Genomic DNA, 15,017 nt, shown 5'->3' on the forward strand with positions numbered 1-15,017 from the left:
TATGCCTCTCCATGGGTCTCCAATGCTCCTTTGGTCATCCTCCTAGCTTGAATGGATTGGAGTCCCATGCCTTGGTTTTCAATGTGAGCCTTCAAGTAAGATGTGCCTAGTAGGGTCATATCATCCTCCCCTTCTTGAAAAGGATTCGTCCTCGAATCTGAACCTTGCAAAAGCCAAAGGAAGATGGAAGATAACATACTCCTCAAGGATTGAGGGTTAGCGCACACAATAATAACCACATAATCATGCCAAGGATGAACAAATTTGTGGTACAACCACACATCAATAGTAATCATGCATAGAGGGTGCATACATGGGATTTCAACAAGGTGATTTCCCTAAAATTCAAGAAATAACTCACTCCCCAATCAAGTTCTACCCCCATTTTGACTAAGTGTAAGGTGTAAAGCAAGGTCATTCCAACCTAGAGACTAACTCTCTACACTAGTCTCTTTAAACAATGATTTCACTATCAAGACATAACAAGAGGACACTACACTGGGATCATAAACAAAGATATTCCTCAAGTCATGGACTACATACCCCTCTTGCAAACCCATCATAAACTTAAGCAACAACATACAAAGGGTTTCATGAGCAAAGAGGTCATAAAGAAAGGTATCACACAAGATATTGTTAGCAATTTGTAGCCAAGTTTTACCCTCCTTTTCAAGATAATCCATTTTGGCAATTAAGTCAAATTCCCTCAAGAGGAGGTTTTTCTCACTAAGAAATGGATCATCATACCATAGTGGTTCTCTAGTGACTTTGTGATTCTCAAAAAAGGCTTTATTTTCAACATCCCCAAACACAAAGCCATGCATTTCACAATAATCCACTATGTCACTATCAAACAAATTATTATCCTTGAAGAGAGTAGGTTCAATCACAAGATCACATTCAAAATAAGCAAGTTCACTCTCAATAGGATCAATATCAACACAAGTGCTATCACTAGATGGACACAATTTACTCTTGCAAGAAGAGTCAATATAGTCATCAAAAGGATCAACTAGTGTGTAAGCACTTTTCACCAATGCATCATCAATTAACAAAGGGTCTCTAATTCCCATACAACGCAAAACTTTACCTCTACTCAATTGTTCTTCAAGCACAAAGTGATCCACATTTGCTAAAGTAGAAGGGTTAGCTTTGTTACCTCTTTGTTGAAGCACATCACCTTTGTCAATTTGGTCAAGTTCCTTGTATTGGCCTTCCTCTTTGGAAGAGAATAGCACTACTTCACCCTCCAAAGGAACTTGGAAACTCGGGTCCATGTCCTCTTTGGGGTGATCATCCACGTAAGTACCTACAAAAGGAACAAGACAACTAGAAGAAATAAAAAGGTTAGAGGAGTTAACTTGACTTGGCACCAAGTCCTTCTCTTCACCACACCTTTCCTCTCCTCCTAACATTTCTCTAGCGACCATACACTTCTTACTCTTCTCTTGGGTCGAGCCTTGTCCTCCTTGAGCAACCAAGGTCTCCTTTTCACTCACAACCATTTCCTCCTTTTTCATCTTTTCACGCAACTCTTTCATGACTCTATAGTCTTCACGCACTTCATTGGGAGTTAATGGAGCAAGGACATACTTTTTACCTTTGACCACAAAAGAATACTTGTTGGTCCGCCCCCTATGTTGAGCATCCACATCAAATTGCCAAGGTCTTCCAAGCAAAGTATGGCACGCTTTCATTAGCACCATATCATATAAGATTTCATCCTCATATCTTCCAATGCTCAATTGGATAATCGCTTGGTCACCCGCATTTCTCCACTTTCATTGAACCATTGAAGCTTGTAGGGGCTAGGGTGTTTTCTTGTGGGGGATTTCATACTTTCAACCAAGAATTGGCTAACCGCATTAGTGCAACTCCCACCATCAATGATCAAGGAACAAACCTTGTCCAAAATCTTACACCTAGCATGAAAGAGATTTTCCCTTTGATCCACTTCTTCTCTAGCTAAGGCCCCCATGGCTCTTCTCACGACAATGGCATGGTTCAGTTTTTCTTCATACCTTATTTCAATCTCGTCATCCGAATCACCCTCACACTCACTACTTTCTCCCTCATGTTCATCACCAACCCTTCCCTCATTTTTATCATCGGTCCGGTACCCATCTCTCACAATGGTGATAGTCCTCCGATTGGGACATTCACTTCCAATGTGACCTCTTCCTTGACATTTAAAGCATTGGATGGTAGAAGGATGATTATAATAAGGTTTAGAGTTGTTACCTCCTTTAGCCTTGTCATCACCTTTAGCTTGAGGTGTTGGAGTGTTGGATTCGGGCTTTTCCCAAGTGGAAACCTTCCACTTATCTTTACCTTTGCTCCAAGTTGAAGTTGTTTTGCCCTTATCTTTGTAAGACTTCTCCTCTTTCAAATCCGCTTCAACCTTGGACGCATCATGAAATGCCTCTTCAAGACTATTATAAGTTTTGAGCCTCATTGGTTTAGCAATGTCCATATTCAAGTTGGCTACAAACCTTATAATAGTGCTTTCCATTTGCTCCTATCTTGGACTTCATCCTCACATTCTCAAATTCATCGAAGTACTCCTCAATACCCTTGGAGCCTTATCTCAACATGTATAACTTCTTAGGACGTCTTGATGATATGTGGGTGGAAGCCACCTTGTCTCCATGAGCTCAATCAAGCCTTGCCAAGTAGGAAGATCAAAAACTCGTCGTTGAGCTCTTTCAAACTTCTTGGATTCCCACCATGTCGATGCGTACCCCTCAAATTGGGTGAGGGCATACCTTGTCTTTAAAGCTTCCGACACATTGTTGGTGAGGAATATCCTCTCACTTTGCAACTTCCACTCTAGGAACTCTTCCGGATCACAACTCCCCGTGAACTTAGGGAGGTTCACCTTGATAGTATTCAAGTTCCGATCGTTGTCCTATCGAGCATCATTGCCTTGCCATCCTCTGTAGCCTACATGGTCTTAGAATCTATCATCATGGCCTTGGAGCCTTGCAAAGCCTCCTTGCCTTCCCCGACCTCGATTGTTCATACCTCCTCGTCTTCCTCCTTGATTATCATCCCACCACCTTTCTTGAGGCATCCCCTCATACTCCACCTCATCCAACGGGTATTGGTATGGGTTTTGGTAAGGTGCTTGTTGATTTTGGGGAGGTGCTTGTGGTCGTATGTTTTGTGGGGCTCTTTGAGGTATTGGCTCATTTGGGTTGGCCTCATAGGCTTGAGGATAGGTTTGTCTATTCATGTTTTGGAAGGCGGGTGTTTGGAGTGGTAGCACTCTTTGGGTAGTAGAAGTGGAGGTATGGGGATGTAACATGGCTTGTATTTGCTCCGGGGTGATGGTTGGTGTGGTTTCTTGGGTTTTATCTCCATCACCTTCAATTCTAGAACGGGGAGTGCCCATTCTAGTTGAACCCTCAACTCGTTCCCTCTCCACATTCTCCAATCGTCCATCTATACTACTCAACCTTCCATTTATATCCGTCACTTGTGATGTCAAATTCGTCATCGCCCTAAGGAGTTGAGCCATTGCACTTTCCATAGAGGATGTGTCCCCTAGATTACCTTCTTGGTTAGCCATGAGTACCTGCAAAACTAGCAAACGATATTAGCAATAAAAGCCTCACGTCACTCGTATTCAACTCTCAATCCTTACCACACTCCCGTGCTCTTTCGAAGTTGTTGATGAATCGCGTAACCAATCAAATTCACACGTTGCTTATCCTTTGTGGTAGAATGGATTCTTGTTAAGATGAATGAAGGACGACTCAAAAACAAACGGACGAGAGCCAAAGAAGTTTCAACGAAATAAATGGAAAAACTTAAGAAGAATTGGCACGAAATGAATTCGGACTCAAAAACTAGTTAACAACTAATAAGAGCGATTACTAGTTGTTAATTAGTTGTAAGAATCAAAGAAAAGAGATTAGGAAAGATTCAAACCATTTTGGACACTTAGAAAAATTTCCAATTTTTTTTTTATCAGGTGTTGGCCATGCGTCGCGGGGCCAACACACAAAAATCAGTCTCTGAAAAATTCCCCTTCGGTGTCGGGTCCACGTCGCTGGTCTAGCACCTGATTGGTGTTTTCGTGTCGGGCCCGCGTCGCGGGTGCAACACGCGGATCCCTGTACCCGATTTCTCGAACTTTGTGCGGATAATTCTAATTTGTTGATGCTGTGGGACCCTTCCAAACTTAGTATTTTCCCTTTTTGGATCCGTATAACACCTTTTAACCCTTTGACTAAAAATTTGAAGATCAAACACCTTTCTTGGATCACCTTCTTCCTTTGAAGATATGAACAACTTCAAGAACATAAGAACAATTCAAAATTTTATCTACCTTCAATTCAACTCCAAATTCGCTCAAATTTCGGATCTAGGCTCCCTTTGATATGGAGAACAAAGCCCACTAGAATTTAGCCTTCAATTTCAACCAAATCACAAGACCCACTTTTCAAGTTCTTGAGTTCTTCAAAGCTTCAAAGCTCAACAATGGTGTTTCACTTCAAACTTCTCCAAATCACTTGTAACTTCGGATTTAGAGGTTGTTGATAGTAACAAACTCAAATCTAACCTCAAATCCAACAACAAAACAACAAAACCTAATTTTTGATTTTTTGTATTTTCTTTTTTCTTTTTTGACAACCAAGGATTGAAGAATGTGAGAATACTCTTCTAAACTAGCTCTTGATACCAAATGATACGATTCTACCTAGGAAACTCTAGAAAAACAAAAGAACAAGAAAATCAAAATAAAGGGTGGATGAAGAATAGAAATGGAAGAGGGTAGATGGATAGATACTTGACCCAAGAGCAAGAAATCTATGGACAAGAAAGGGTATATCAAACCCTAACCCTTCCAATCGGATTTACAAACCCTAGAACCTAAGCAATTCGAACAATGAATCCACAAATGAGCAACATTGAATTCGATGGAAATAAGCAATTCACTTCACAACTAGGAAGCAACACTTGGTTAACCAACCAAACAATCTATATTAATCTAAGACTATCAACTACAATCTCTCATAAGAGTTTTCTTCATTCAACATAATCTCCAGATGAAAATAACCTAAGTCTAGTATTTATACTAATAGACTTAAGAGCTAGGCTAGTTATTACAAGAATGTCATTAATGAGGCAAGGGCCTTGTTTGGCTAGTTGGATGTTGGCTTGAAATCCGAAAAAGGCTCCTCTTGCACATATAGCCATCATCCAATTCTCAAGCTTGCAATTGTGACCCTTTTGCATCTATGGCCCTTCTTTGCACGTCTAGCCACATTTGCGTTTCTGTCCCTTTGCGACTCTAGCCACTTTGAGTGTTGGCCTTCTTTCTTGTAGCTTCTTCTTTCATTCCTCTCCAAGCTACTTTCCATACTTTATAAGCCTTCTTATTGGACTTGTATGCCTCTCCATGGGTCTCCAATGCTCCTTTGGTCATCCTCCTAGCTTGAATGGATTGGAGTCCCATGCCTTGGTCTTCAATGTGAGCCTTCAAGTGAGGTGTGCCTAGTAGGCTCATATCAGTTAAAGCTTTACGTCTGTTCCACACGATTTACTTTCCTTCAGTCTTTTCCTATTTCTTTTGGGTAAATTTCACCGTGGCCAATCCAATTTTAAATTTCATGAAAAAATATGTTTCTATATTTTTATTATATAAAAGTCATTTAATCTTAAAATTTATACAAAATTACTTTTCTATTACAAAGATTGACAAATTTTATAAAAAGCTGTCTGAGTTGTACACTAAATTTGGACTTATTTCAATTGTACTTGGTCTCTTTCCTTTTTTTTCGATTGTGGGTCCATTTCATTTAACAAGTACTACTACTTGGTTTGTCACCTATTATCTGTACACGTGTATTCCACTTTTACGTTATCATATTTCTTTACTTCCACACTTCATTTTATTACTCTATTATAGAAAGCACATGAAATTGTACTCTAAGCGGGACTAACGTGTGTACATTTCAGAAGTTTAACATTAATTCTACCTCTTGTGTGTTTACTTTTTAAGTCCCCATGTGTCTGCAGTGTCTCAATTATCCTTTCATTTCCTTCATTTGGCATATAGTCCTTCTGTCTCAATTTAAGTGTCTAAGTTTGACTAGACACGGAGTTTAAGAAATAAAGATAGACTGTTGAATCTTGTGGTTCTAAATTAAAAATGTGTATAATATAATAAAATATCCTTTGAATCTTGTGATTATAAACTTGACATGTAGGATATTTGAATTGTCAACTTACTCAATATAAAAAAAAGTCGGACATAACCAAAATAAGACAAATTTTAACAACAATTGAGAAATTAAGAGAAAAAATAAGAGGAAAAAAATAAAATATGAGGACTCACTAAGAAGAATCGCGATATTCTTTGCAAAATATACAAACCATAAAGATCAACTTAAGTGAGTAATTAAATCAATCATGTTGGATCCCGTGCATCTCACGGGCATAGTTTGCTGATACAAAAACATAAAAGAGAAAAAGAAAGTCAAAGCGACTTAGAAAATAAAAATGAGCAGTACGTCAATGTATATAGTACTAGCCCACTCTCATTCTCACTAAATATATAATAAAGTAGTTTTAGAAAATAAGTTTTTATGAAGCCAGCAGCAAAGAACCTCACTAAAGAATCACAATATCCAAGTATCTTTTTCCTAATAGAAAAGAAATTTGAAGAAAGCAAAGATAGCTTAATGCCCATAAAATGACGCAACAATTATTTAAACAACTAAAAATAATATCAATTTCATATTAGGATATCCACGAGCCCTAAAGTTTTGATCAATCAATTAGCCGACATAAAAACTTTTGTGCTTGAATTAATGCAAATTTGTCATAGCAAACTAAGTCTGCAGCCTTTTGTAGGGAATAAAGTTTTAAAAAAATTGCTAAAATTCCGTATTTATTGATAAGTTCATGAACTTAACCAACAAACATTATAAGGTTGATAATCTCTGATTTTGCAGAAAATATTCCTTCACTTTTTTCCAACTGTTGTCTGTACTTTAACTATCCCTTGTTTTGTATCTTAAAAACATTAACAATTGGCTTTAGAAATAGGTCAAATCCTAATCCAACATAAGCCTATTATATTTTCTTCGGAAAAGGCTCAAATATGTCATCCAACTATCGAAAATGGCTTATTTATGTCACTCGTCAATAGTTTGGCTCATTTGTGCCATCGAACTATAGGAAATGACTCATTTATGCCATCGAACTATAGCAAATGGCTTATTTATGCCACTCATCAATAGTTTGACTTATTTATGCTATCGCCCGTTACCAAAATGACTCATTCATGCCATTTTTCATTAACGCCGATTTTATAATACCAGATATGACACGTGGCTCCAATTAGAGGTCTACGTTGTTTAATTAAACCAGCCCAATTTTAAATACCAAATTAATAAAAAACCCGATCCATACACCTTACCCACCCACAACCATAATCTAGTTGGAGGTCACGTGTCATATATGGTATTGTAAAACCAGTTTTAATGAAATATGGCATCGATGAGTCATTTTGATAATAGGCGATGGCATAAATGAGTCAAACTATTGATAAGTGGCATAAATGAGCCATTTTCTATAGTTCAATGGCATAAATGAGTCATTTCCTATTGTTTGATGGCATAAATGAGCCAAACTATTGATGAGTGGCATAAATGAGCCATTTCTGATAGTTGAATGGCATATTTGAGCCTTTTCCGTATTTTCTTACATCTTTTAGACTGGGGGGGGGGGGGGGTGTTTGGCATGAAAGAATTTTACCTATTTTTAATGTTTGGTAAGTAATTAAGTGAAAATTTTGTCCCAAGGACATTTATATATAATATTTTAAAAAAACACTATTCGGTTGGGGGGAGGGGGAGGTGGGGGGATGTTGTAGAGTGGTGGGGAGAAGGTGGTTGGGGTTGGGAGAAGGTGCGAGGTCTGTGTTGGATGGTGGGGTGGGACTAGGAGTAAATGCCGCTTTTACTGTTGATTGTGTACATTATGTCACTCTTTTTAACTTAAACAAGAAAATGTGAAATTCACTAATTTAAGGGGAGAAAAGGAGAGAATATAACATATTTCTCGACAAAAAATCTCGAGTTGAGTCTGCACTCCATGAATGTTGGGTGGGGGGTAGTCTGGCAATGTTGAGAGTGAGGAGGAGATAATACTTTTTAAAAAAAATATATATATATTGTTAATGTTAAAAAAAAGTATTAATAAAACTTGATTTTTTTTACTTTCACTATTAAAGTTATTTTACTGATTTTTAATGATTTTATTTCTCTGAAAAAATATTTTCAAAACATTTTGAGCAACAAAACATAGAAAAATTGTCCTCCATATAGAAAAACATAGTTTGTTGCTAAGCAAATTTTATCCAATGTGTGGTATCAACCTCATGTTCAGCCTATTGGAAGAATCTTCTTAGTGACAGAGGATAAGTATAGATAAACTATCCCATTCAAGCACTTGATATCAAAGTACAGGAGACTCAGATTATATATAGCTTTGGCTAGCATAAAAGGCCTGATTTGCACAGTTGCAAGTTGGAAGGATCCTTCTGTTGGCATTAGATTTCATAGCATCTGGTGAGAGCTTGAGGTGACTTGGAATGGAATCAAACCAAGACTTAGAATGTTGATGCATATCTTAGGCTAGATATAGCGACTTAAGCTGTTTTACACTTGGTTTATAGGCACTTTTGGCCTTGTAATCTTTCCTGCTTTTTGTTTTTTTTCCTTTACTGCTTTTCTATACAGAACTTTTGATTAATAAAAAATAAAAATAAAACTGTCCTCCATACCAACACACCCCTATTAGGTTCCACTTATTTTCATGTCTCAACATTCACCCACTAAATGTTCTTTTTGAGCTCAAAACCAACATCATCATCCACAGACCAAGATTAATATAAAGTATTCTTAATCAGTGCTGTGCTTCTTGATCTAGGTTAACATGTGCCTACCAATGTGTCTTACATGTTGGGAATCAATAAGCACCAATTATTCCCTACAAGTTACAAGTACATTTAAATGATTAAGATTTAATTAATTGATTAGTTCTAACGAGTTACGCATTGCATCAGTCTATTTCAGACTACCTACGATGTTTACATCTAGTAAGTGATTGTCCAAAAAACTAATATACTGTACATACAATGTCTAAATTATTATTTATATATATACATATATAGTAGATGTTAAATTCCTTTAGCTTTTTCATTGGTTTATTATTTATATCTTGAATTTCATTATTGAAAATTCTGATTCCGCCACTGTTGATACTATAAACCATGATTAAGCCATGTAAACTATAGCCAAGGAAGATAATTACAAATGTATGGGAACTCTGAATACTATATTCTATGGGACATTCAAGATTGACATCAAAGAAGCAAAGATTTTTCCTACATTTACATCTCTATTTTACTAATAATGCTAGACAGCATACCAGAGGAAATGTGTTACCGGGCAATTAAAGACTATTCAATTCGATAGTAGCCAATTTAATGTTTAGATCATAGTCAATATAATGGATATTCATTCATTAGGACCAAGAGAATGCAGTGTGGAAAAGTTTACAAAACAGGAATCAGGTACTTGCACATCTTTACACAAATAACTGGCCGAATTCACTGTTTACTTTTTAACCACTGACTATATACAGTTACACATATTATACAGGGATTTTACATATATTATACATCCGCCGACTAATCATAATTTAAGCGGTACGGTTGGATGGGCGGCTATTCAGGTTAATTCTGCAGAAAATAAACTATCTATAGGAAGGAGTATTGAATGAAAGTCCCCTTTGTTTCCTTTTCTATAAATATTGCCAAAGTGCAGCTCAATATCATCTTCTCAAGCTCAAATGTTCAGCTAAAAGGAAACTTTGATGAAAGTAAAATTTCTTCTTATTATTTATCATTTCTTTTTTTCCAATTAAAATGTATTAGAACTCGCAAAGTTTCACAATATAGTCCTGCTTTCTGATATCAAGAACAAGAATCTTATACAAAATTGAATAGAAAAAACTGTCAAAGAATTCCTAGAAAGAATGTGAAGAGTTCCTATGTCATTTTTGCTATTCACAATAAATAAATGAATGAATGAGAACTAATCCTATGTCTATGAGTATGATGTTAGAGTCCTTTACAAAATGGAGAAGAATGTGTTCTAGACAGGTGATTAGATAGAACCTTGGTATGAGGAGAATGCACTTGCACTTCCCTACTAAAGCTTGATGCCCATGAATAAAACTTGAGATGACAAACACTCCTCGGGGACAAGTTAACTTCTTCTAATGCATGGGATTGCAGTTGTGAGGGGTAATCTCTCAAGCATCCGATTCGAGGTCCAGCTCCAGTACTCCATTTACAAGACAGTTGCTTTCCCAATTGAAATGACTTCATTCCCTTGTGTGAATTTATCCTCTTCAATATACATTCTTGTGGAATTGTTTCTTCATGACTTTCTTGTTCTTCTTCTGATTCATATCCATCTGAGTTGGAAATGGATTTAACAGCTGCACTTTCGTTCATCAATCTCTCGAATAAATCATCATTAATAGGAATTTTTATTTTAGTCAATTTGTCACTAAAGTAATGAGATGAACTTGACTTGGTAAGTGGTGTAGCAGCAACAGTTGCTTGTTCTTTCAACTCATTTTTATCTGAAGTTGAGTCTTCTAAATCATCCTTTTGAGCTATGTCATCATCAGAAGCATTATCTCTAAGGTATACACCACTCTTCTTGCCAGTAGAATCTTCTTCGTCATCGATAGAATCAAGCTTCATCATTTGATACTAAAAATCAGCATTGGAACTTAGAATGTTACAGAAAAGCATGACTCAAAAAACGTAAAGTGCAGTTCTGTACCTGAACATCATTTAGGTCCACATCGTTCTCCCTGAGAAACGAAATGAAGTCTTGAAAGTTTTCTGGAGTAGGTCGATAATGTCCACTGTGAGGCCACACAGCCTGCTTAAAAACAGCCAAAACAAGAAAAGGAGTACTTAGCATCAAGAGGATGTTCATCGATATGCTGCTAATTCAAAATTGAAAGAAAGATTTGTAGCGATTCAATACCTGCAAAACTCCTTGTTCCACAACTATCCTGCCAGCAGCTAAAGTGGCGCCCCCGGCCAAAAAACTAGAATGCTGAAATGTTCCTTTCTTTTTCTTCGCAACATATAAGGTTTTAGAGGTGCTTAGGACAAATATCCATTTAGTGCCTTTTGTTTCACCAGTGGTGTCAAGGAGCTTCCCAGTTTCTTTGTACAAGAGCTTCCCATCGTCCACTATGACTTCATAAGCCTTTCTTTCCATCTATTTTCAAAGAAAATAAACCAATCATTATAAGTAAAAGTTAAAAATATCAAATATGCAAGAAATTATTTATGAGAAGACTGATAGATGGACTTAAGACATACAGGACCAAGGTACTTGATGCATTGCTGATGTAGTTTCCATCGCGGGCATTTCTCAACAAGATTAACTTCTTTGCCTTCTCCAATATCCAACCTGCTTCAGAGTAAAATGATTAGCAAATGAAGAGGAATTTTATGTTATATGATCATTAAAAAAATTGTATAAATTTATTCAGACAATTACCAGTAGAAGAAGGGCTCTTTGCTTTGAGAATGCAACCATTGGACATAATAGAAATGCAAGTTGTGTCCATAACGATGTCGTGGATCGATCTATTACACATATAACCACCTCCAAGTTAGTCCCAGATGACATAAAATTGACCAAAAAGACAAAATCAAGATAGCATAAACAATTTACTTACAGCTTCAAGCCAATGTTGTAAAGCAAGTTTTTGGGCTTTACCATTCTTAGATAAGCCTTTGCCTACCTGCATGAAGAAACAAAAAAGGTTAGTGAAACTCATAGACTATTGAAATTTTTTAGAATAACTTACAGAAGTGATGTGATCTAAATTTACCTTGGCAGCTCTAGTTCTTGCTCTTGACCAGCGCGAAATCGCTGTTTCATGCTTCTCAAGATCAAAAAATGAAATGGAACTGTGTTTGAGTTCTGCAAAATCTAATAGTTTCCACCTGTAACAAATTGAAAAGGGTATCAGGACAATGTGAAATCAAGACAATATTTTAAGGGGTTTTTACTAAACATATACACTGTTTATGTATACAAACATGTATACAAATGTTTATGTATATAGGTATACTTAATATACAAAAAACATACATTTGTTGGCTATTATCGTTTAGGTCGGCCCAAAAAGGTAATTATCCATCTTGTTTAACAGAAAGAGAAACTTTTCTATGGAGAAAAGACATACCAGCTTTGCTCAATGAGTACAGCACAATCTGCTAATTTTCGTCTTGTACGAAAGCTCTTGTATACTTTCTGCAACTTTACAGCTGCTTCATCTTTTGGGCTGCTACTATATGCCAATGGCGATTTCCGACTTTCTTCATTCATGCCAATTACATTTTCCTTTGTAGTCCTTAAGCTGATGGATTTTTCTATTAGCATATTTCCTGAACCATCTGATTGCATTACTATGGGTTCAGAATCTTGGCTTTTGAAGCTAATAGATCGTAATGGTGTCTTATGCTCATCATTGACACCAAAGTTGATAGACTTGACAATGACAGATTCAAGACTGTTTTCTAAATCAATATGAGAAGCAAGTGGGCACGAAAACGATATCCCCATACGACGTTCACGATGGATCTTGAATAGGCGCTTATTAGACCTCCAATCCTGCCAAAGAAACATATATACGTAGTTTGAATAATTCAGATTTGGATCCAATGTCAAATGTAGAACTTGATTACCATATTATGCAGCTGAACTTTGGTTAATTCATTTCAGTTGAATATTTCAGATTTGGAAACTTGATAACCATATTATGCAGTTGTACTAAGGTATGCAGTTGTACTAACTACCCTTTTGGACTATAAGGAGAAAAAATTGAATACCAAATGAAACCAACTTTTGCAAAAAAAAAATAGCCAAGAAGAGAAGTTTACAAATTTGGACTAGTCAAAAAAGATATTGGTCCCAAGAAAAAGCAGAGAATGTTCCAAAGCAGATTTTTTTTTAATCCAGAAAAGGATGTAAGTAACAAACAAGAAAGGAAGAAACAAAGTATCTACTTATATAACCCCATCACACATTTGGTAAATCGCAAAAAAGATCCAAAGTTGAGAAATAAACTTTTTAACATCTTAAAAACTAGAATACAAAGAATTCGTCCATTAAAATATTCTCTCAATCTCTTAAAATTACAAGAACTTCAAGACCTCCCATTTATCAGAAAATGATTTTCAAAAAGACAGAAGATACTAACATATGTCTGCAAATCCACATTTGACAGATCATAATGAAAACATTCCCTCAAAAGCCAGAATTTCATAGGAAATGAATACAGACAGATAGAAGTTTTACCTGAATGTAAGAGGCAGCGTGAACAAAGAAAATGAGATGCAAAAGAGAGTAATGGTGGATTGATAAATGATATGGGACAAGAGAATTCAATAGCCTTATTTAGTTCTGAGCTAGGCTTCTTGTTATTAATTATATAGGAGAAAAGAAAGTAAAGAGGGTTGTTATGTTTATACTGATTGCGTATGTGCTGATTTTATATATATAGTGATGAAAGAAAGAGAAAGGGGATGTGTTAGTAATAGTTGAAGGAGTGGGGTAAGCACGTGGAATAGACTTTTGGGGACGACGCCATAAATTTGGAATTCTTTGACCATTTTTACTACTCAAACTAAATTAATTTCTTAAATGTACAATTTGCTGATTTACATTACAAAAATATAGTCCAAAACTTACATTGAAAAAATATATCTCAAAAACACTTTTATATAATGTTGTACACTTATATACAAAAGACAGGTACATTATGCATATAGGTGTATGAAAGTGTATAATGTGTAGAGTATATACACTAAAGATATAGTTATACAATATTATACACGATAATACGCTGTTATACACATTTATACACGATTATTTAATATTGTATCGGTGGGTATAAATATAGATCTGGACTGCTTTTGAATAAGAATTGCACTTTTATACAAGATAGATACAATATATATATATATATATATATATATATATATATATATATATATATATATATATATATATAGTGTATATGTGTATATGGGTATATACACACCTCTTATACACTATTATACAATATTATACACTATTATACAGAAACTAACTCCAACACCACCAACGACGGAGCTGCAGCAGCCACCCGCCACTGCCGGAGTTTCATTTTTCGGCAAACTCCAACACCACCAACGACATCCGACGAGCAGCAGCGAACTTTCTCCCTCCCCGTTCATCTCTCTCTCTCCCTCGACGAGATCACGCCAGAACTCCGGCGAAAACCACCAGCCACACCACCTCGCTCATCACGACTAGATCTGAGTGGATTTTTTGGTGATTGAGAGAGAGGAGGTGTGGCAGAGAGAGCGAGAGAGAGGAGGCAGAGGCAGAGAGAGAGAGAGGTGGAGGAGGAGGAGGAGGAGGAGGAGGAGGGAGTGACTCATTTTTTGTAAGATTTAAAAATGCGGGTCAATTTTGATATCATTGTTACCCTAATTAACATACAGTGTAATTTCCTTCTTTTTAGCCACCTTTGGTTTCCCTTTTTTAACTTTTATATCACTCTTCATATTGTTTTTTTTTTTTTCTTCTTCTTCTTCATTTACGACTGTTTTTGCCTGCAATCAACCTGTTTGATTAGTACAGTAGTTTAAAAAAATTAAATTTCATAATTTATTAGTATGTCTAAAGTAAGTAAAAGAAAATGGTTATACACTAGACGCGTTAATGTATACAGATTACAGACACATTTACTACTTAAAAGTACATTTACTACTTAAAAGTATACTTCTTTGGCTAGGTTTTTAACTTATTTCATTGTTTAAAATTCTAATATGTCTACTTTGAAATTATTTTCGAAAAACTCCGCCGTACTTGTTTGGAAAAAAAAAAAGGATACTCCTCTAGTCCTCT

General features: G+C 36.2%; 1 protein-coding gene across 1 annotated transcript; it reads right to left on the reverse strand.

Annotated features, from left to right (window-relative positions):
• Positions 1-9,889: 9,889 nt before the first annotated feature.
• LOC132035490 (IQ domain-containing protein IQM2-like) lies at positions 9,890-13,576 on the reverse strand. The gene is made up of 9 exons (XM_059425771.1): positions 13,422-13,576; positions 12,307-12,734; positions 11,950-12,064; positions 11,794-11,859; positions 11,613-11,701; positions 11,432-11,522; positions 11,088-11,327; positions 10,878-10,979; positions 9,890-10,789 (listed from the first exon to the last, which is right to left on the reverse strand). The coding sequence occupies exons 2-9, from the start codon at positions 12,684-12,686 to the stop codon at positions 10,142-10,144; spliced, it is 1,731 nt and encodes a 576-aa protein (XP_059281754.1). The 5' UTR covers positions 12,687-12,734; positions 13,422-13,576; the 3' UTR covers positions 9,890-10,141.
• Between the last annotated feature and the right edge of the window lie 1,441 nt (positions 13,577-15,017).

The sequence above is a fragment of the Lycium ferocissimum genome, chromosome 10 (genome assembly GCF_029784015.1).
Source record: "Lycium ferocissimum isolate CSIRO_LF1 chromosome 10, AGI_CSIRO_Lferr_CH_V1, whole genome shotgun sequence".
Lineage (NCBI taxonomy): Eukaryota > Viridiplantae > Streptophyta > Magnoliopsida > Solanales > Solanaceae > Lycium > Lycium ferocissimum.

What these genes read in the sequence shown, in the direction of transcription:
- LOC132035490 (XM_059425771.1), bottom strand. Translation starts at nt 12,686, where the DNA reads ATGGGGATATCGTTTTCGTGCCCACTTGCTTCTCATATTGATTTAGAA. An exon ending in AAAGAGCCCTTCTTCTACTG is followed by an intron (nt 11,523 to 11,612) that starts GTAATTGTCTGA and finishes ACTCTGAAGCAG; the next exon opens with GTTGGATATTGGAGAAGGCA. An exon ending in TGGAACAAGGAGTTTTGCAG is followed by an intron (nt 10,980 to 11,087) that starts GTATTGAATCGC and finishes GTTTTTAAGCAG; the next exon opens with GCTGTGTGGCCTCACAGTGG.